Raw genomic sequence first — 24217 nt, 5'->3', positions numbered from 1 at the left:
TGCATTTTAGCATAGCTTTTGTAGTTCAGCGGTGAGTGCTCTCCAGCCTGTTTCTTAACCAGTAGTGACAGGTAGCATGTTCTTACAGCAATCCACTCTTTCCTCAGGTCTGAATCTTGCTTGGGGTGGGGTGGGGTGAGTCCTTATTTACTTTTCCCTCAGGTTCAGAGGTAGTAGCTGCTTTCAGCAGATACTATTCCATAACACCTTAGAGTTAGTTTATTCTTTCTAGTAGTTAGCTACCTTTTACCTACTTAACGATTCTTCATATTAAATTTTCCCTGTTTAAATTACTGATATGTGATTTATCTCTCCTGATTGGGACCTAACTTATATGATATGTAATGATATGTCTCAACAGTTCTAGGGCTATATGACATGATATCAGAACAGACTGAATGCAAAAAGCAGGTAAGAAAATATAGCTGTCTGATATTAAGCCAGACATTAAAGAGATCTGGCAAGAATGCAAAAACCACCACTCTTTTCACTAAAATTTTAAGTGTTGGTTATTAACGTTTATTGTTTTAAAAGTCATTAATAAATATTTAAATAATTTCTGATTTGATTTCTACAAGTGCCAGGTAAAACTAAAATCTTCAAATTTTTTGTCTTTCTCTTATTTTGTAATTCTTTATATATTCTGGATATAAACCTTTTGTTGACTGCATAAAAATATTTTCTCCCACTCTGTGGCTTGTCTTTTCACTTTTTTTTTTTTTAATTTATTTTTGGCTGCATTGGGTCTTCGTTGCTGCATGCGGGCTTTCTCTAGTTGTGGTGAGTGGCAGCTACTCTTTGATGCAGTGCGTGGGCTTCGCATTGCAGTGGCTTCTCTTGTTGTGGAGCATGGGCTCTAGGCGCCCGGGCTTCAGTAGTTGTGGCACATTGGCTTAACTGCTCCACAGCACGTGGGATCTTCCCAGACCAGGGCTTGAACCCATGTCCCCTGCATTGGCAGGCAGATTCTTAACCACTGCGTCACCAGGGAAGCCCTTTGTCTTCTCACTCTTTATAGTGTCTTTGAATTAAATGGAAGGGTCTTCATTTTAATGTAGCTGTATTTATTAATCTTATGAGGTAAGATCATGAAATATTCTCCTATATTGTCTTCAAAAGATTTGTAGTTCTTTCATGTTTAAGTATTTAATATGCAATTGATTTCTGTGTATGATGTGAGTGGGATCTAATTTTTTCTATATAGCCAATTTGTCCCAGCAATATTTATGAAAAAGTTATTCTTTTTCTACTACCTAATAGTTTCATACACAGACCAAGTATATATACTGGTCTGTTTCTAGACTTTGTATTACGTTCTACCAGTTTCTTTGGCTATCTCTGGGCAAATATCACACTGTTTTATTTATCGTAGCTTTATAATCAGTCTTGAAATCTGGTAGAGCCAGTCTTCCCACCTTGTTGTTCTTCAAGAGTTTCTAGGCTTTCTCTTTGTGGGGGAAGGGGAAGAAGGAGCTCTCTGCACTTCCATACAAAATTCAAAATCAATTAATAAAATAGGGGGGAAAAACACTACTCAGAGCCTAATTAAGACTGCTTTGGATTTATAAATCAATTTGGGAAGAAATGACATTAAATATTGAGTCTTCCCTATCCACAAATTATTTCTTTAGGTTTTCTATACTGTTTCTCAATTATGTTTTATAATTTTTTCAATAGAGATCTTATACATCTTTTGTTAAGATTTATTTCTAGATACAGTTGATTCTCATTAATTGCAGATTCTGTATTTGCAAATTCACCCACTTACTAAAATTTATTTGTAACTCCAAAATTTAGTCATCAGATGTGTTTTGTTTGGCTAGCAATAAATTTTTTAGAATGTGATTTAGCTTCACACATTTAAAAATTGGGAGGCTTCATATAAGAATCTAGATTTTGACCTAGCTTAAAAAATGAGAAAGTCTTTGGAAGGTCTGAAAGCATAGGTCAACAGTGAACTCATGTTTCTTTATGGCCACAGGCTAGGGCTGAGTAGCTGTTGCCCCTTTTAGATGGGTTTTTTCCTTACAGTCCACCCACTTCACTCACCTGGGTTAACTGTCTGGAACTTCTAAATATTTGCCCCTCCTCAATTAAAGGGATTTAAATGATAGCCTTAAATTAAGAGAAATGAATTCACAAAAGGGTAGAAATGAGTCTAAAGTATAACCATGAACAGAAATTTAAAAGGGGGATGGGATGGGGTTGTTTATGGAATACTAAAGCTCATATCCTAATATACTCTCATTTATCATATACTTTATAATTAATTTCTTTATAAGTGAGAATATATTCTGTTTCACTGATATAGTCTTCTACTCCTGATTCTATTATTGTTTTAAAATATATACAGATAATTGATAGGGGAACTCTGACTCTGATGTTCTTATAAACAATTATCTTGAATATATATCCTTCCACATCAAACCCTACTGAGATTCTGACTGGGATTACACAATGAATTTACAGATTACATATTGGGAGAGAATCATATTTTTAACAATACCAAATCTTTCCCTTCAAAAGTATGTATCGGGCTTCCATGGTGGCGCAGTGGTTGAGTCCGCCTGCCGATGCAGGGGACGCAGGTTCGTGCCCTGGACCAGGAGGATCCCACATGCCGCGGAGCGGCTGGGCCCGTGAGCCATGGCTGCTGAGCCTGTGCGCGTCCAGAGCCTGTGCTCCGCAACGGGAGAGGCCACAACAGTGAGAGGCCTGTGTACCACCAAAAAAAAAAAAAAAAAAAAGTATGTATCTATCTCTTCATTTATCCAGGTCTTCTTATAAAACTTTCTCTATAAAAGCCTTACATACTTCTTATTATATTTATTTTGGGGTGGGGTTTCCTTTATTTGGGGGGGGAGGCAGTACTTCTTGTTGCAAAAGGAATCTTTTTTTGTAATTACATTTTTAATTGGTTACTGCTAGCATATATAGGAAATCTACTGCTTTTCTACGTTGAACTTGAATCTGGCTATTTAACTGAACTCTCTTATTAGTTGATTCTATGTAGGCCACGGGTCAGCAAACTACAAACCTCAAGCCAAATCTGGCCAGCTGCCTGATTTGTAAGTAAAGTTTTAGGAACACAGCCACACCCATTTGCTTATGGCTGCTTTTATGCTAGAATGGCAGAGTTGAGTAGTGGCAACAGAGATCCTATGGCCTGCAAAGCCTAAAATACTATCTGGTCTTTTATAGAAAAAGGTTGCCCACCCCTGAAGTAGGTAATCCTATTATCTGCAAATAATGATAATTCTATCTCTTCTAAATGCCTTCTCATTATTTATTTATTTATTTATTTAGAAATGAATGGAATCTCAACATAATGGTGAACAGTAATGATGATAGAGGGCATCACTGTCCTGAAATACTTTTATTGTTTCACCATTAAGTCTGATTTTATCATAGGTTTCTGAAGATATCCTTCATTGAGTTAAAAACATTTTCAGAGCTTAAAATTTTAAAGGACTGTACTTTATTCTGAGATTATGCCATTCCTACGTTTTTCTGTGAAATAGTAATACAAAGTAGTTGTTTTTAAAAATATCTTTACATGGTAAAATAAAAGGTGACAACCCTATATTAATCCATGAACTAGGTCATGAAATCTAAGTATAGGATACATTAGGTTAAGTTTTTAAGACTATAATGATATTTGCAGCAGAAACTCTTAAGTAGTGGAGATCATGTAGCACACTGCTTTTCTTACTCAAAATTATACTGGATTTATATTTGTAAAGAAGCAGCACAGACTAGTGGTTAGGTGGCAAAGAACATAAGCTTCGGGGTCTAGACAGGCTTGGGTAGGAATTCTGCCAAATACCAGCCCCCCGCCCTCAACCCGGTAGCTGTGAGAGCTTAGGCAAGCTACTTAATGTCTCTAAGCCAGTTTCCTCTGCCTTAAAATGGGGGTAATAGTAATAGCCACTTTAAATGTTGTTCTCAGGTTTAAACAACCTGAAGTACACGAAGCACTTTGTATAATAATAATAATATCTGGTCAATTATGACTGCTCAATAAATGTAGGTGATATTACTGTTATTATTTTATGTACTTCTGATGTGTATAAATCTTTATTACTTAGTATATAAAAATAAGACATTTTAATCTTTTGTAATACCAAAGTAGACATCTTAAGTCTACAATCCAAAGGAAGTAACAAGGATCATTCCATTCTAACTGGGTTAATACTAACAAATGGATCAATAATATACGATAGTCATATATTCAAATATATATTATGCTAATAAGTACATAATTCGAGGAAATATTTAGCTATTTTGATTTTTCCATATAATTGTCTATCCTCCAATTGTGTGTAGATGTGTGTGTTTCTCACACCAAGCAAACAGGATGGATGAAACACAAGGAAAACACTATTAATACAGGACAAAAATAAGATCAAATATAAGTGTTCCAGCACTTTGAGAAATGATGGACACAGCTTTGCTAATGGAGTAAATCAATATGGAATTAAGAATAAATATTTTCATTTCTCCCTAATTACACAGATTTCATGAAGGGGGCAAGATTTCAGAAAGACTCTGAAAGAAAAATGGAAATGTGTAAAAAACACAAAAACAGAAAAAGCAGTTAGAAAGAAGTACAGCCAGAGAGTATGACCAGGAGATGCACTCTCCTGGTCAAGTTAGGAGAGAAGAGGCAGAGCATAAATAACAGACAAGTTTTCAAAAAGGGAGGAAAGAGTCTTTAAAAGAAAAGTGTATTACCAGGAAAGTTACAATGAACAATTTGGACAAAATATCCTTGGATCTTCAAACATGTGCAACTATTACAGTTCTTACTAACAGGAAACTAAAATTCTAAATTTTCTAAGCTTAGATCCCAAAGAGGAGTAAGAATTTACTTACTTCACTAGAGCAGCTGCTTCCGGAAGTACATCAGCAAACGATTCACGGAATATGATTGCGTTTTTCCTTTTACAGTTCTGTATGACATCATTGGCAAGGTAAAAGAGATTCAAACGGTGGGGATAGGCAGCTGGAGATGACAAAAGACAATAAATAAGACCAAATGAGTCAATTTATACTTAGTACAACTTATTCCAAACAGTGTTCTCCAACTGTATAACTGCTACTACAAGGATGGATGATGAATAAACAGACAAATGAGCTAATGGATCAAATTACTGAACCTAATGCCTAAAAATCTTGACTGCTTCAGGTTAAGTTTCTGTTCTAGGTATTCCTTTAGTAAATTTCTACTTCACTTTGTATGTATTTGGCACTAAAAAACCCATTAACTCTGGAGAAGCTCAAATAAAACAAAACTGTTCTCCCAAACATTTGGGAAGATAAAAAATTGAGTTGAAGTAGTTCAATTTGTTGCAAAAACACCAGGGTTAGTGGAAGGAGAATGGGTTTTAGAATCCAATCAGAATGTGACCTTAGGCAAGCAAATTGCTTAACCTCCTCTACATTATTATTGCAGACAGACTCTTTTCATCAACCAGTCCAGATACACCTAAGTCCTCCCATCTACTGGAAGAGAGGCTCTGCTGCCACTTTCATCACTAGGCGAATGTCCTGGGAAATAAGTAATTTGAGCCCATAAACTCACCCACATCAACCTTTTTTAAGGTCCAGGACAGGGCCCAATCAATTTACTATCTGGAACCTTGAGCAAAGCCACCCTAAGTTTTATTATTATCCTGAAAAATTTTACTGTCCATACAGATGATTCATCATATTTTCTAGTTTCGACCTCAAATGCAGTGACCTCCAAGAACCACTTCTTTCTACATTTTAAAATCACCCTTTCTGACCACAACCGCCCATTATATTTGTCCTTCAATTTCATCAAGATCTCAGTTCTTTATTTTCTCTAACTCACTTATAGTCTCTTTTAGTACTCAATTCTTTCTCTACCAATTCCAGAGTCTTTCTGATCCATTATCAAAACCACTCATATCAAAACCTTCATTTGCTTTTCGTCCTCCCTACAATTTAGGCTTTCTATCACATGTATTCAACAAAATCCTAAATCTGGATCAATCTAACTGAATGACTTTACTGCACCTTTATTTCTGCCCCTGGGTTCTGCTGAAGAAAAATCATACCACCAGAAGTACTGAAACAATGTAAATTCAGTCCCTTCCTTCAGTGGGCCCTCCTTCCATATGTCTTTAATCAGCATCCTCTCTCATTTGCTGTAAGAGCTATTTCAAACTTTTACCACTCTTGTCAAGCGCCCTCTCTTACCACATTCTCACTCTCAGGAGATAAGCTTTATATGCTATTTCACAGAGAAGCAGAAATCATTAGACAGGAATTATGTTCTCTCAAAAAATGTACCCAGGGACTTCCCTGGTGGCACAGTGGTTAAGAATCTGCCTGTCAATGCAGGCGATATGGGTTCGATCCCTGGTCCAGGAAGATTCCACATGCCACGGAGCAACTAAGCCTGTTTGCCACAACTACTGAGCCCGCGTGCCACAACTACTGAAGCCTGCGTGCCTAGAGCCCATGCTCCACAACAAGAGAAGCCACTGCAATGAGAGACCTGCGCACCGCAACGAAGAGGAGCCCCCACTCACCGCAACTAGAGAAAGCCCACGCGCAGCAACAAAGACCCAATGCAGCCAAAATTAAATAAACACATAAATTTATTTTTTTTTAATGTACCCATACGTAAACCCATCCAGATCAATTTACCTAAGTCAGTTAAGATCTTTCAGATTAGGGATCTGAAAGAGTGTTATATACTCACTGTCTCTAATTTCTAGTAACTCCATAATTATAGGAGCTACCTTTTTTGGTACTTAAAAAATATGCGGGCTTCCCTGGTGGCGCAGTGGTTGGGGGTCCACCTGCCAATGCGGGGTACGCGGGTTTGGGCCCTGGTCTGGGGGGGTCCCGCATGCCGTGGAGCAACTAAGCCCGTGCGCCACGGCTACTGAAGCCGGCGCCCTGGAGCCCATGCTGCGCAACGAGAGAGGCCACTGCAGTGAGAGGCCCGTGCACTGCAGCGGGGAGTGGCCCCCGCTCGCTGCAACCAGAGAAAAGCCCACGCGCAGCAATGAAGACCCAACGCAGCCAAAAAATAAAATAATAAAATAAATTTATTTTAAAAAATGCAATCTACCATGTGAGGAGGCTTATATAAATTATGCTATCTCATTTATGTTGCCATCACTTCACTCAAACAGCAATTACCAATATTACCAATAAACCCCAACTTATTAAACCCAAAGGAGATTTTTCTTTAATATATTTATCTATTTATTTTTGGCTGTGTTGGGTCTTGTTGCTGTGTGCCGGCTTTCTCTAGTTGCAGCGAGCGGGGGCTACTCTTTGTTGTGGTGAGCAGGCTTCTCATTGCAGTGGCTTCTCTTGTTGGGAAGCACGGGCTGTAGGAGTATGGGCTCAGTAGTTGTAGCCTGCGGGCTCTAGAGCACAGGCTCAGTAGTTAGTGGCACACGGGCTTAGTTGCTCCACGGCACCTTCCCGGACCAGGGCTCGAACATGTGTCCCCTACATTGGCAGGCGGATTCTTAACCACTGCACCACTAGGGAAGCCCCAAAAGGAGATTTTTTTTAAATGCTGTTTCTACGAAGAACTATCATTTCCACCAGGCTTTGGCACACAGAATAATGTGCTATAGTAATCCCTTTTTGTTTCTGTTATAATCATTCTCTTAGTTCTCCTCTGACGTCTCTAGCTCTTCCTCCATATATATACACAGGTGGACATGATAGGTAGGCAGCTCTGCTTGTGATCATCCTCCTTTATTTCTTTCTTTTTAAAAAATATTTATTTATTTGCAGGTCGCAGCCTCCTTAGTTGTGGCATGCAGGTTTCTTAGTTGCGGCACATGGGCTTAGTTGTGGCATGCTACTCTCAGTTGCAGCATACGTGTGGAATCTAGTTCCCTGACCAGGGATCAAACCCAGGCCCCCTGCACTGGAAGTGTGGAGTCTTATCCACCGCGCCACCAGTGAAGTCCCCATCTTCCTTTAAATGTTGATGCTCCCCAGGGTTCTCTCCTGAGCACTCTTCTTGATTCACTCGTAGCATAGAGTTGTAAGATTTCAGGTTCAAAATCAGATAGTCTGTTCTATTCCTGGCTTTATCACTTATTAGCTTTAGGGTCTTATACATTACCTAACTTCTATATGTTACTTTTTTTTTCTTTGCAAAATGACAAACTCATGGGTTGTTATAAGAATTAAATAAAACAATGTATGTAAAGCATTTAGGACTGTGCTTAGCCAACAGAAAATGGAATGCTATCAGCATAATTATCCACATTTAACTACTACCAACTAAGTACCAATGACTCCCATATCCATAGATTTCATGCTTGGATTTCCCTTTACCAGTCAATGCACACATCTACTTCAAAGTCTCAGAAATACCTTGAACTTGGTTTTTCAATATTTTATTAATAATCTTCCTCCTCTTCCATCTGTTACTGCTCTTGTATTTAGCTAGAATTTCAGCAGTCTTTTTTGGCTCTTCTTCTTCCCTACCGGACCCTCACCCCCTCTTGATAAATCTCCAAGTCCAGCCAATTTTGTCTCCAATAACATTTTTCAAATTTATCCCCTCTTCTTCTCTTCCTACCATTGCTCTTTGCTGGGTCATCACTTTTGACCCGGACTACTACTGAAATAGCCTCCTAACTGGTTATCCTGCCTTGGACTTGGTCTTCTCAAATTTATTCTCTACATTGTTGCTAAATTCATCTTCTAATACGTAAACAGTATCCAACTATTTCTCAGATCAAATCTGTCAATGATTTCCAACTGCTTACTAGAAAATGCCCAAACACCTTAGTCTTCATTTACATTCTGGATCTTACCTTCTCTTCCAGTCTCATCTCTTCCCCCTTCAAATTCAAAATTCCACCTTTAATGAATTACTCACAGTTCCCAGAAACACACCTCTCTCTCTCTCACAGAACTTTCCTTTTCTATGATAACCCATCCTAAATAATCTTCAGTGTTTTCTACTCACCCACAGGAAAAAGTCAAAAATTTTAAATTTAATTCATGTCAGATTCTGACCCCTCTCTACCTCAACTTCCCAAAACAAATCACCCCAAACTTTTTTTTTTTTTTTGGCCATGCCACGTGGTTTGCAGGCTCTTAGTTCCCCCACCAGGGACTGAACCCAGGCCCTTGGCAGTGAAAGCTTGGAGTCCTAACCAGGAGATTCCCGCCCCAAAGAGACTCAAGGTACAGAGCAATCTGATGTAACTAATTTGTGTTTCTGAAATGGATATAGGTTTGGACTAGCCAGCTGTAAATGACATTTTTGGATCAACTGAAGAAATGCGAATGTGGTCTGGGATCAGATAAAATGAAAATTTACGGAAATGGAAATAAATCATCAACTGGGGGGAAACACAGTAATTACAGAATGATCTCATGTTAGGAAAAAAATCTGTGAAAGAGATCAGAAAGAATAAGGAATTAAGTTTTAACAGTACTGATCTCTATTTTTTTCACTTTTGCTTGCCTGTATTATAATTTTCTGTAATATATATTTGCTGCTTCCATTATTGATTAAGGAAATATAATCGCTTTTGTCCAAAAAGTTTAACTGGTTGTCTTAAACTAATTTGTATTTCAGCCTGGACCTATTCTTTGAACTGCAGACTCAAATATCCAACTTCCTACCCAACATCTCTCTTGGGATATTTAATACACAGCTCAGACTCAACGTGTGATATTCTGATCTCTTCGTCTTAATTCTCTCCACCTATAGTCTTCTCCATCCCAGTAAATGGCATTTCTTCTGTGGTGGTGTTTTTCAGCCCAAACTTGGGTCATCCTTGACTCCCCTCTTTCACACTCCCTATCCAAACTCACAATGCAGATCTCAGTAACGCTACCTTTGAAATATATACAGATTTAGGAAGTTACAAATGCAGAAAGAAGGAGGTTAGAATAAACCCTGTGGTGCTGGACTGTAATTGGAAGTCTTGGTATGAATTCACAGTTATATATAGAAAACATATGCTTATTCAAGAGATAAAAGTTAATGTCACTATTAATGAGGCAGATTGACATTATGTTCCTCCAAATATATGTAATGCTTTAAGAACACAGAATCACTTCTGTGGTATTCCTGCCCAAAACTGCATAACCTGAATCTAAAAACAAAAACAAAAAAACAGACAAACACAAATTTATGGATTATTTTACAAGTCACTGGTCTATAGTCTTCAAAAAATTCGGGGTCATGAAAGATAAGGAAAGACTAAAGAACTGTTTCAGACTGAAGTAAACTAAGGAGACATGACAACTCTTAACAAATGACCCTGGACTTTTAAAAGACCATTATTGGGGCTTCCCTGGTGGCACAGTGGTTGAGAGTCTGCCTGTCGCTGCAGGGGACACAGGTTCGTGCCCTGGTCCGGGAAGATCCCACATGCCGCGGAGCGGCTGAGCCCGTGAGCCATGGCCTCTGAGCCTGCGCGTCCGGAGCCTGTGCTCCGCAACAGGAGAGGCCGCAACAGTGAGAGGCCCGCGGACCGCAAAAAACAAACAAACAACAACAACAAAAAAGACCATTATTGGGATAACTGGCAAAATTCAATTAAGGTCTGTGGATTCGATGGTGGTACTGTATCAGTTTTCATTTCCTGGTTTTGGTGGTTGTACAGATGTTACATAACAACTGTTGCAATGTACTGAACTGTGTCTCCCCAAAATTCATATGTTGAAGTCCTAACCCCCAATGTTACTGTATGTGGAGATAAGGTCTATGAGGAGGTAATTAAGGTTACGTGAGGACATAATTGTGGGGCCTTGATAAGAAGACACGAGTGTCCTTATAAGAGACATCAGAGGAACTCTGCCTCCCCCCAAACCCTCCTCCACCACGTGAGGACACAATAAGAAGGTGGCCATCTACAAGCCAGGAAGAGAACTTTCACCAGAAACTGAACCCTGTCAGACCTTGATCCTTAGCCTTTCCACCCTCTAGAACTGTGAGAAAATAAATTTCTGCTGTTTAAGTCACACAGTTTGTGGTATTTTGTTATGGCAGCCCAAGCTTATTGATACAACTATATAAGGAAATGAACTGCTTTTAAGGACATTGAAGTATTAAACAGGGCATCATGTCTGCATCATACTCTCAAATAAGAATGTGTGTGTGTGTACATGTATATGAGGAGAGCAATAAGAGATTAAAGTAAATATGATAAAACGTTAATTACTGGGGAATCTGGTGAAAGGCACACAAGAGGTATTTGTAATATACTGCAGCTTTAAATTTGAAATTATTTAAAAATAACAAATTTTTAAAATACATAGACTCCAACTATTACTTATCATTGCCTCCTGGTTTAAGTCATATCATCTTTTGCTTGAATTAGCCTCTTGACTGGTCTCCCCGCTTCTACCTTTGCCCCACTTCAGTCTAGATCCTTTCAAAATATAAATCTGATCATATTATTATTTTGCTGCTTTAAATCCCTCCAATAACGGCTCTCGTCCTTACTCAGGGTAAAGATCAAAGTCCTTACTATGGCCTGTAAGTCCTAAACAATCTGACCTTGCATTATCTCTCTGATCCCCAGTCCTGGTAACCATTCATTCCATTCCAGCCACTCTGGCCACCTTGCAACTGCAAGACCTACAACACACCTGGCATACTCTTGCTTCAGGGTCCTTTGAGTTCCCTGCTCCCTCTACTTGGAACATTCTTTTCCCATATAATCTCATGGTTTACTCTCTCACTGCCTTTAAATCTTTGCCCAAATGTCACTTTCTCAGTGACTTTCTGTATTTCCGTGACCAGGAAAACTGCAACATCAAACCACCAACACTCCTATCACCCCTTGTTTTTTCCACCTGATATACTATAATTTACTTACTTTATCTTTTGCCTGTCTCCCCCAATGAGGACAAGGATTTTCGTCAGTTTTGTTTAGTGTTGAATTCTCAGCACCTAGGACCATGCCTAACACATAGTAGGTTTTCAGTAACTATTTCTTGAATAAATAAATTAGAAAAAAGGAGAAGGAAAATACAAAGAAAAGAAAAAGTACTCATAAAAATGAGTACTATAGTCTTCTATTCAGTTTGGTTAATAATCCCATAAGGTAGCTGGCTTCTGAGTACCTACAGAATAGATAGGGACCAGACTTCCATCTAAGATACCGTTAGGTACTTTAATTAGTGCACGATTTTAAGAATTAATCTTTTGTCTTAGGTACTGATTTTAGAACCCGAGTAAATGACTTCAATGTACACTGAAAGAGCCACATCTAAGCTAAAAAATTCAAAATGGTCTCTCAACATTTGTGAAGTATCAACTCAGAAGTTCTTTGAATAATTTGCCACTAGGAACATTTGTTAAATATTGTTATATATAATTATCTAGAAATCTACTAAATCCAAACATTCCCTAACTCTAAACAGAAAACTACTCAGTGTTATCAATGATCTGTAAAGAGCCAAAAGAAAATCAGAATCTAAATATCCACCAGTAGTAGAGTTGACAATCATTAATCAAATATGAAGACCATACAGAAAATAGAAAAATGGTTTACATATTGAAAGTGGAGAAAACAAAAAATATATGTCAACCTTGCCTCTTGCTTCCCCTTACTTTCTACATTTAAGTCCTGTTAATCCTACCTTCTTATTACTGCGTATTTCTGAATTTAAGATAAGATTGTTTATAACATGCACATTTTATATACCACCAAGAAATTTTAAAAGTACTTCCAGTTAGCTGAATGAAACCATCAACTGTAAAATACATACTGCTTTCAAACATGTTAAAATGTGAAAAGACGATGTACATCCTAGAACTGATGAAGTACATTAATTTCTAGTTCATTTTTTCCCTCCCCATTTCTTTTGCCACTACCCTACTTCAGTTTCTCATCATTACTACAACAAACTTCTTAATAACTGATCTCTGTCTGTAGTTTCAATGCATTCTCCAGACTGCTGGGAATTAATCCCACCAGTATGCTTGTCCCTGTGTACAAAGATATTCTTGCAGCACTATTTCCAAAAAAAGTCTGGAAATATCCTAAAAGTTCTTAATAGGGGCTTCGCTAGGTAAATTCTGTTACCTCCATCTAGCTGAAAAGTATGTAACTATTAAAAAACTTGTGTTTTTAATAGTTCATTTTATAGTTCATTTAGAACTATCTCCAAGATATAAAGCAAAAACAAGATATAATGGGTCTGGGCTTCCCTGGTGGCGCAGTGGTTGGGAGTCCGCCTGCCGATACAGGGGACGCGGGTTCGTGCCCCGGTTCGGGAGGATCCCACGTGCCGCGCAGCGGCTGGGCCCATGAGCCGTGGCCGCTGGGCCTGCGCGTCCCGAGCCTGTGCTCTGCAGCGGGAGGGGCCGCGGCAGTGAGAGGCCCGCGCACCGCAAAAAAAAAAAAAAAAAAAAAGATATGATGGGTCTACTTTGCTAGTATATGTGTACAAAAAGTACAAACAAGCATATACTTCATATTTATAGAGAACACCTCTGGGAAGATATATAAGAAACTGCTAACAGTGATGCCTCTACAGAAGGAAACCAAGGGATCAAGAGAGATAGAGACAGTCATGACAGAGGAATTCATTTTCTATCGTACACTTTTTGGAATTTGGGCATGTATTTACTTATTCAAAATAATACATTAAAAATTAAAAAGAAAACACCCCTATGCCACTACATTTTATGTCCTTCCTCAATACTGCTAAAGCACCTTGTATATAGATACTGTACTTTTTCACTTGGAATTTAAAACATCCATTTAAATGTTTCCTCATCAGACCATGAGTTCTTTCAGCACACTGGCTTGGTACCTCAATGCCAATCAACTATTTATCAGGTATACAATTAATATCTTCTATTGAATAAATGAATACTAACCAAAGCCTCCCTTCTAAAATCATCCCCATCCAGGCCTCATCTTCCCCCATGCTCCAAATTATCTTTCTCTCTCTCTTATCAATTATCCCCAAATGTTTTGGGGTCTCCTAGATAACACCAAGCAATGATCTAGGATGTGAAGGAGATTGAACCTTTTACTCCTGTCCCTTGTTAACCAAATCCATCTTCTGTAAGTCTATATTACAGAGTCTTAAACAACAACCCCCCACCATTGCTCTTTCATAACATTTACTCTTTCAAGTTTACCCTGATTTCACTAATACGAAAATGCTGGTGAAAAGAGGAATATCAAATAAATAATGTAATCTGCCTCACCTTAGTGCTAAGGAGAGTCCTGTCTCAAATACATACAGCAGAATTCTCATTCCTTTCAGAGGATGGTATAGCAGAAAGAAGACAGAAATTGGACTCAGACGTACATCAATTCAAATTTTACCTCAATAACTGAGTCACGACCTTGACTAAAATTATATGTCTCTGAGCCTTTATTTCCATCCTTAAAATGAATATAATAGCTCAAGACTTTAGAAGGAATAAATAATATGTTAAATGTCTGTTTATAGTACCTACTAGAGAACAAGTCAAATACTTCACTAACAGCAGTTGTTTTCTCCCAGTTTTCCTTCCCTGTAAGCTAGTATATATCAGGTGAGTATGAGGGGAAAATGCCATTTGATTAAACTAATCTAAATTAAGATATGTATGACAATAGTTTCTTTCTCTTTAACCCTGGCCTCTGAAAATGGGGAGAGAAAAGGCTATTTTATTCTTAGCTCCTCCAATTCCAGGACTCCCTTGCTCTATTCTGGCTCCTGACATCTAGGAGGCTTGTGAAACATCTAGGTTACAAAAAAATCAGAAGCGGAATCACTTGGGAACCCTAGTCTTCGGAGAAGTCCGAGGGCTTCAACTCAACCAGTTTTCTTCTCAGCTGACCTCAGAAACGCTTGGTTTGTCTATAGTAATACTAAATATAGAGATTTATATGAGTTGTTTAATTGCTTACACCTAATAACTATGCAGAATAACTATGTACATATCATTTAATAAGCGAAATGTTTTAAAAAGTTGATTATAACCAAAACTCTGTTCAGGAACAATTCAAATGTTGGTTAATTAAACAGCCAAGCTGTCTGTTCATGGATTTTAAAAAATGTTCATACTATTTCTTCCATCTAAAATGACATTACTCTTCTCCTTTTATTATTTGAATTCTCATCTCAAAACCCAAGTCAAAACCCTGGTCCTCAAAGACAGCTCTTGAAACCACTTCCATCTTTCTTAACTCTGAACTTACACTGCTCTTATATTTAACATCATGTACTGCTTCACACATTAGCTTTTCCTTGGCTTGATTGTAAACTCGTTGAAACAATTATATCATTTACTTCTCTTCCATCTTTCATAGTGCTGAATACAAACTAGCCATTTATTATGTTTTTGTTGACTGACTGCCTACTTCCATAGTCTAACTTGAGGCCAAAAAAAGCAGATTATTCCTTTTCATCTTCAATGACTATGAGCACAACTATTTATTATTTACATTAATGAAGGGAAATAGTAGTGTGGCTAATCCCAACAAATTAATTCCCAAAACATTTCCACTGTACATTTAGAATATATATCAATTCTTTTAACAAATTTATCTTGGTAATTATGTACTTAAGTTTATGTCACAATAATCTACCTTACTCTCCACACCTGATACTTCTCTAACAGAGAAGGAAGAGAGATGCCACAAGATTAGGAAAGAGTAACTTGTGAGAAAACAATCAACTTTTTATAACCAAGGTGTCATATGATATTTCAACATCAATGTCGCCACCACCACCAAGAAAGTATATGTGAAACCAAGAGTTATAAACTTATACATTTACCAAAAACTTAGAGGAATTAATTTCCATAACACTTTCATAATATGTTAGCCAATCAGCTGTCAAAGTCAGGTACTGTGCCCTTTTTTCTCCATCTATCTAATAACTATAGAAAAATTTCCAAGAAGCAGTATAATATGGCCTGGTGCAGCAGTTCCCAAATTCTGGCCATAGCCTGTGATGAAATTTCCATTGGTTTGCAGAGAAATGAGAAAAATAAGGACATAGCAGCTTATTTTTCCTGAAGCAAAATGTATCCAAGTTAAAGAATGGTTCTCTATTATCTTCTTCCTATTTTTCTGGTAATTAAAATATCTTTATGAAATGATGGTAATGATTTTAATGTCCTCAATTGGAAATACGAACAATCCTATTTCAGCACCTTTAGTTTTTCTATTTTCTTAAATTGATTGGCCCATGTCTAGAAACTACTAGTCCAATAGATCTCCTCTGATCCTGACTCACTGTGAGCTACCAAAATAAATGAATGCTTAAACACTTCATTGCTTAGTTTGCTTTTTATGATCAATAATTAGACTTGTGTGTTAACTGTGCTGGAAAAATTTCTTTCTTGAGATTACATGGACCCATGATCTGTGGATCACAAAAATGCCAGAAGCAGCATTAGTGTATAAAGATGGTCTTTTATTTATCCCAAGAACTTAAGGATGGCTTTATCTTAGAAAATCTGTAAATATCATTCACTATATTTACAGAAAAATTCTTGATAAAATTCTGTGTCTGTTGAAGTAGATACTGTTAGCAAATAACAATTTCCGTTAGAAATAAAAAGGAACCACATAACCTGATAATGAAGTCTTAAATACAAAGAGTGAAGTACCATAGGGGTAAGACTATCTTATATATCAGATCAGTTCTTCCACATTGATCAACACATTCAATAGAATTCCAGTCAAAATCCTAATAAAATACATTAAGGAATTTGACAAGCTGATTCTCCATTTTATATGGAAGTGCAAAGGCCTAAGAATAAAAAGACACAAGGTAGAAGAATGTGGCCTCCCAGATACCATGACGTCATATAACAGGCTATGCAATTTGCACAGGTATGGCCAAATTGACCATTAGAACCAAATGGAGAGCCCATACACAGATCTGTGTTAACTGACATTTATGACTGGGGTAGCACTGCAGATCACTGGGAAAAAAGGAGAATGCTATTCATTAAAGTAGATAAGACAATGGTGTTTCTACATGGAAAAAAAATGAAAATGAACTCTATCATGTCATATACAAAAATCAGTTCTGGGGCTTCCCTGGTGGCGCAGTGGTTGAGAGTCCGCCTACCGATGCAGGGGACACGGGTTCGTGCCCCGGTCCAGGAAGATCCCACGTGCCACGGAGCGGCTAGGCCCGTGAGCCGTGGCCGCTGAGCCTGCGCGTCCGGAGCCTGTGCTCCGCAACGGGAGAGGCCACAGCAGTGAGAGGCCCACGTACCGCAAAAAAAAAAAAAAAAAAAAAAAAAAAATCAGTTCTGAATGGAATAAGGACAAATACAATAGGCTAACCAAAGGCTTCAGCAAAAAACACAGGAGAACATCTTTATGACCATAAGGTAGGGAAAGAGTTCTTAAACCAAACACAGTGTGCCAACCATAATAAAAAGTGGGTTAACCACAATACATATATAAATCTAATATTATTAAAATTAAGAACCTCTCTTCATCAAAAAGACATCATAAAGAGAGTACAAAGACATACCTCTAACTGGGAGAAACTCCTTGTAACTTATGTGGACAAAAGAAACAAATGGGCATTTCACAGAATAGGAATCTTGAATAGCCAATCAAAAAAGAACTTCATTAATAATCAGGAAAATCCAAATTAAGATCAGGAGACAGTATTTACCCGCCCCCCAAGCCTGGCAAAAAATTAAGGAGAGCTGACAGTACCAAGATTTGGCAAAGATGTGGAGAAACAGAAAGTCATCTTATTTATTGTGTTGGTGTTTTGCTTTTTTTAAAAAAAAAAAATCAGGTTTATTATTGAGGTTTGATTTACATACACCAAAATTCACCCTTTTTAATGTACAGGTATATAAATTTTGACAAATTTTGTGGTGTAACCCCCGCAGTTCTATTACCCCCCCCAAATCCTTCCTGCTCATTTTTAGGGAACCCCTCTCCCTACCCCCACTCTCTAACCATATAGTTTTGTCCTTTCCAAAGAGTTATATAAATGAAATTACATAATACATAACCTTTGAGTCACTTAGCATAATACATTTGACATGTATCTATGTGTGTGTACCAGTACTTCATTTCTTTTTTTAAGTCTTTTTTTTTTTTTTTGGCCACACTATACAGCCTTCAGGATCTTAGTTCCCAGACCAGGGACTGAACCCGTGCCCCCTGAAGTGGAAGCGCAGAGTCCTAACTACTGGACTGCCAGGGAATTCCCTTAAGTCATTTTTTAAAAAATTGCGGTAAAATATACAAAACATAACATTTCATTTCTTTTTATTGTAAGATAGTATTCCATTTCAAGGATGTCCTAAAGTTTGTTTGTATCACAGTTTGTTTGTTGAAGGGTATTTGGGTTTTTTTGGTTTTGGTAATTATGAATAAAACCACTATAAACATCTTTTAATAGCATCTTTAACACAGCAAAATCTCATAATTTTGATGAAGTCCAGCTTATAAAAACAATTTTTTAATGGATTGTGTTGTTGGTGTCTTAAGAAATCTTTGCCTATCCCAAGATCAGACTTTCTCATACATAAAGGTGAAATACTGAAAGCCGCAGGATGTTCACTTTCACCCTTTCTCTACAACTAGATGTTCTAGCCAGTGCAGTAAGACAAGGGAAAGGAATAAAGGTATATAAATTGGAAAGGAAGAAATTACAACTGTCTTTTGTTGCAGACAACATGATTTGTCTACATAGAAAAACCACAAAGAATCTACAAAATAGGTACAAGAACTAGTGAGTGAGTTTAGTAGAGTTGCAGAATACATAATAGAAAAAAAAGTTTTTTAACATAGAACCATTTATAACAGCAAGAAAGACTTAGGTAGAATCTAGCAAAATAAGGTATGTATGCAGAGAAAAAAATACAAAGCACTGACGAAAGAAATCAAAGAAGACCTAAATAAGTGGAGAGATATATCATATTTATGGGTTGGAAGACTCAATATTGTTAAGATGTCAATTCTCTCCCAAATTAATGTATAGATTCAATATAATCCTAATCAAAATCCCAGCATGATTTTTAGAAAAAACAAACTGATTCTAAAATTTAAATGGAAGACTTACCTGGTGGCACAGTGGTTATGGTTAAGAATCTGCCTGCCAAAAAAAAAAAAAAAAATCCACTTGCCAATGCAGGGGACACGGGTTCAAGTCCTGGTCTGGGAAGATTCCACATACCACGGAGCAACTAAGTCTGTGTGCCACAACTACTGAGTCTGTGCTCTAGAACCCACGAGCCACAACTACTGAGCCCATGTGCCACAACTACTGAAGCCTGCGTGCCTAGAGCCCGTGCTCCGCAACAAGAGCAGCCCCTGCTCGCCGCAACTAGAGATAGCCCGCATGCAGCAACGAAGACCCAACAGGGCCAAAAATAAATAAATAAAATAAATAAATAAATAAATAAAATAAAATTTGAATGGAAAGACAAAAGACCTAGAATAGCTAAAGTAATTTTGAAAATCTTGTCGGAGGATTCACATTACCTGATTTCAGAACGAGATATAGTAATCAAGGCAGTGAGGCATTAGCAAAAGGACAGACACAGATGAATGGGACAAAATAAGAGTTCAGAAATAGACTCATATGGTTAATTGATTTTTGACAAAGGTGCATAGGCAATTTAATGAAGAAATAAAGAAAGGACAGTCTTTTCAGCAAATGGTACTGGAACAGTTGGACATCCATTAAAAAAAAACAAAGGGGGCTTCCCTGGTGGCGCAGTGGTTGGGAGTCCGCCTGCCGATGCAGGGGGCGCGGGTTCGTGCCCCGGTCCGGGAGGATCCCACGTGCCGCGGGGCGGCTGCGCCCGTGGGCCATGGCCGCTGGGCCTGCGCGTCCGGAGCCTGTGCTCCGCGGCGGGGGAGGCCACAGCGGTGAGAGGCCCGCGTACCGTATTAAAAAAAAAAAAAAAAAAAAAAAAGAACAACCTTGACCCACACCTCATACCATTTGCAAAAATTAACTCAAAATGCATTACAGACCTAACTGTAAAATCTAACTACAAAACTTCTAGAAGTTCAATGTCTGCAGGATCTGTACTGTTGCTCCTTTTTCATTCCTGCTAATAGTAATTAGCATCTTCTTTTTTTTTTCCTCTGGCTAAAGATTTGTCAGTTTTATTGATCATTTTAAAGTACTTTTAATGGGATTTTAAATGAGAAACAAATTGACAACACATACTTGTTAAGTCAAACAGTTGCATCCCTTCAATCTGGCAATTCCTCTCTTGCACATGTGCCCAAAAGTATCCATAGCAGCATTATTCATCACAGACAAATAACTATAATACAGATTGAATCCTGAAGAGTTACAACCTTGAATGTAAGTCACAGAGATTATTTCTTAATTTGATGAGATCTGACGCAGCCTTGCAAAGACATCCACTTGGATATGAAAAACAGCCTTGTTTAAAATTTTGAAGACAAAAAATTATTTCAAACTAATACTCAGCCACAAAACACATGTTAATAAAAGCAAACACACATACATGATCGTATGGCTGCTAAACCAGCTGGGTTCTAGGCCTTTTTCAGGTTTTCTATTTCTTAAGCCAATAAGCGTTCTATATATTAAGAATATATACATTCTATATATTAAGCCAATATTTTTATGGACATTTTCTCCATTTCCTTTAGGCTTTAAAAATTATTAATGTAAAGCTGAAGATGTATTTGTAATTTTAAAAAATCTATGTCTATAGTTGGTTCTCTTTTAAGAACACACTGGGTAAACAAAATGTGATATACGTATATATAAATCTCACACACATAATGGAATATTATTCAGCCTTAAAAAGGACAGAAACTCTGACACATGCCATAATATGGATGAACCTTGAAGAGACGTTATGCTAAGTAAAATAAGCCAGTCACAAAAAGACAAATACTATATGATTCCACTTATATGAGGTACCTAGAGTAGTCAAAAGTCATAGAAAGAGGAAGTAGAATGGTGGTTGCTAGGGGCTATGGGATGGGAGGAATGGGTAGTTACTTTTTAATGAGTACAGAGTTTCAGTTTGGGAAGATGAAAAAAAGTTCTGGAGATGGATGTTGGTGATGGTTGCACAACAATGTTAACGTATATAAGAAGAAAATAAGAAACTGTTAATAATGGAACTTGGCATATAGAGGAAAGTGATGGGTAAATTACTTTTCATTTTGTAACACATGTATAGTTTGAATTTTACAATGTACTTTAATAATCATAAAAAGTTTGTTAAGGGCTTCCCTGGTGGTGCAGTGGTTGAGAGTCCGCCTGCTGATGCAGGGGACACGGGTTCGTGCCCCAGTCTGGGAAGATCCCACATGCCGCGGAGCGGCTGGGCCTGTGAACCATGGCAGCTGAGCCTGCGTGTCCGGAGCCTGTGCTCCGCAACGGGAGAGGCCACAACAGTAAGAGGCCCGCGTACCGCAAAAAAAAAAAAAAAAAAAAAAAAAAAGTTTGTTAAAAAACTAGTTAATGGCTCCCTAGTTCTGTATACTGAAGTGACTTTCATTTGAAAATAACCCTCCCTTAATTACATAATCCATCATAGCTACCTTCTCAGTTCTTACCTTCCCTCCTCCTTCAAATATTTGGAACACTGTCTACTACAATGGCCAGATGTCTCTCCATGTCCTCACCTAGGACAAGTTATTTATTAATTTTTAAAAAGTATATATATATATATATATATATATTAGTCATTTAACATTAAACATACAAAAGTATGCAATTTATTAGATGACATTCTTCTATAAAGAGTTTTTCTTTCTTGCCCCCCCCTTGTTCTCTTTCTCTTTTCTTTTAATGAATGTAACTATAGACACAGGGAGTTTTTTCTTCATTCATTACTGTCATTCTTTTTGATGTACAAACTGTCCCACAGTTAGCTAGTAAAATCCCTTTCAAGCCAGCTCTTACATCCTTTTCATATGATCTCATTCATCTTTGAGCTCTCCTGAGACCTTCTTGCCGTCCGGCCAAAGATGTTCATTCCATGAGCCTGATGTTTTTCTTCATAGGAAGATTTTACAAACTACTAACTCAGTCTGGTTAATACTTACAGAGCTATTCAAATTTTCTAATTCTTCTTGGATTATTAATTTTTAAAGGAATTTGTCCATTTCATCTGAGTTTTCAAATTTATTGGCATAAAGTTGTTCGTATGATTTTTAAATTTCTACTTTATCTGTAGTCATGTCCCCTCTCTCCATTCCTAATATTGTTTATTTATGCTTCCTCTTTTTTTCTTCCTTGATCAGTCCTGACAAAGGTTTATCTTTTACTTTTTTGGTTTATCTTTCACTTTTTTTTTAGTATTATTATTTTTAAAATTTATTTATTTTATTTTTGGCTGCATTGGGTCTTTGTTGCGGTGCACGGGCTTCTCATTGCAGTGGCTTCTCTTGTTGCAGAGCACAGGCTCTAGGTGCACGGGCTCAGTAGTTGTGGCCTGCGGGCCCTGGAGCGCCAGCTCAGTAGCTGTGGCACATGGACTTAGTTGCTCTGCAGCATGTGGGATCTTCCTGGACCAGGGCTCGAACCCATGTCCCCTGCATTGGCAGACGGATTCTTAACCACTGTGCCACCAGGGAAGCCCCTACTGGGCTTTTTGAAGAAGCGAGCTTTGTCTTTGCTGACCTTCTCTATTTTATCTTTCTTTTGTACTTATTCTTTGCTCTTATTTTTAATCTCCTTCCTTCTACTCTCCTTGGGCCTATTCTGTTGTTCTTTCCCTGTTTTTTTTTTTTTTTTTAAACAAAAGATGCTTAGCTTGTTAAGTTTCAGCCTCTTGCATTTAAGGTTACAAATTTCCCTTAGGTACAGCTTTACTGCATCTCAGCCCAGACTTCTTAACTCAAGACCCATATACCTACTTGTCTAACATGACATCTCCACTGAAGTATCTAGAAGATATCTCAAACTCAACGTGTTAAAAACTAAACTCTTGATCTCTCCCAAATCTTGTCTACTCAAAGTCTTCATCACGTAGTTAATGACAACTCCATCCTTCTATCACTCAGGACACAAACCTTGGAATTATCTTTAATTCCTCCTTTTTCTCATACTGTCAGCAATTCGTTCTATCTTCAAAACGTATCCAGAAATCATTTACTTCTTATGAGCTTTATCCCTGTCACTGCAATCTAAGCCATCATCATCTCTCACGTAGACTATTACATTACTCTTATAATAGGTCTCTCTGCTTCTGTCCATTCCTCCTTATAGTCTATTCTTGCCATGGCAGTGGAGAATTCTTTTAAAAGGTAAGTCAGAGCATGTTGTTCTCTGCTCAAAACTCTCCAATGGTTACTACTTCTGCTCTAAGTAAAAGCCAAAGACTTTGCCCTACGTGATCTGCCATCTCCTTTATCTCTTTGACCTCGTCTACTTTCACTCCATTCTAGCCATAGTGTTCTGGAACACTATTCTTTGAACATACCAGATATACTCATAATCTAGCGTCTTAATTCTAACTGTTCCCTTTACCTAGAATCCTCTTCCTCCAGATATGCACCCGGCTAACTCAGTGTCTTCAGGTCTTTACTTAATTCTCACTCCCTCAATGAAGCCTATTTTAAGTGCTTCCTTTAATACTGCAACCTGTCCCCCAATCTCCACCGTTAATTCCAATGCCCTTTACCCTGCTTTTTACTTTTTTCCCATAAGATTTTTTCATTTTCTACCATAATAGGTAATTTACTTTTTCATTATATTTATTGATCCACAAGGTCAGAAATCTTGATGTATTCACTGATGGATCCCAAATAAACAAATGGTAAGCACTCAATAAAATGAGTTATTAGTTTCGATGTAGTGTTCTTATTACTATTCAGTGCTATGTATTTTTAAATTTCCACTATGATTTATTCTCTGATCCATGAGTTATCTGGAAATGCACATTTTAATTTCCAAGCAAAGGGGAAATTTTTGTTTTGGTTATTAACTTCTAAGTTAAAAGTACTATATGGCTAAAGAACATGAATCTGCACGATACAAAGGATCTAAAATTATACTAAAAAAAAAAAAAAAAAAAAAAAAAAAAAAAAAAAAAAAAAAAAAAAATAAAATTATACTAATCTTGCATTAGGGGCCAGTACACATCACTAATTGGTTTAAATATTCCTTGTTTGTTCAAAAAAGAATGCACATTTTCTAATTTTAGAGCACAGGGTTCTCCATATGTGAGTCACTTAAATCAGATATGGTAGTATAGTATAAATTCTCTATATTTTTACATATTTTGTATCTGCTT

General features: G+C 37.5%; 1 protein-coding gene across 4 annotated transcripts in view; it reads right to left on the bottom strand.

Moving 5' to 3' along the window:
- The window catches only part of RPRD2 (regulation of nuclear pre-mRNA domain containing 2), a 90156-nt gene that overhangs the window by 47807 nt on the left and 18132 nt on the right, over window positions 1–24217 (bottom strand). For all 4 annotated transcript variants that reach the window (XM_060029252.1, XM_060029263.1, XM_060029282.2 and 1 more), the window contains exon 2: window positions 4876–5005. In XM_060029252.1, the coding sequence (XP_059885235.1) occupies window positions 4876–5005 (130 nt within the window). The remainder of the gene's footprint in view (window positions 1–4875; window positions 5006–24217) is intronic.

The sequence above is a fragment of the Delphinus delphis genome, chromosome 1, assembly GCF_949987515.2.
Source record: "Delphinus delphis chromosome 1, mDelDel1.2, whole genome shotgun sequence".
Lineage (NCBI taxonomy): Eukaryota > Metazoa > Chordata > Mammalia > Artiodactyla > Delphinidae > Delphinus > Delphinus delphis.
The sequence above is the reverse complement of the archived record's forward strand: the minus strand, read 5'-3'. Positions and strand labels throughout refer to the sequence as shown.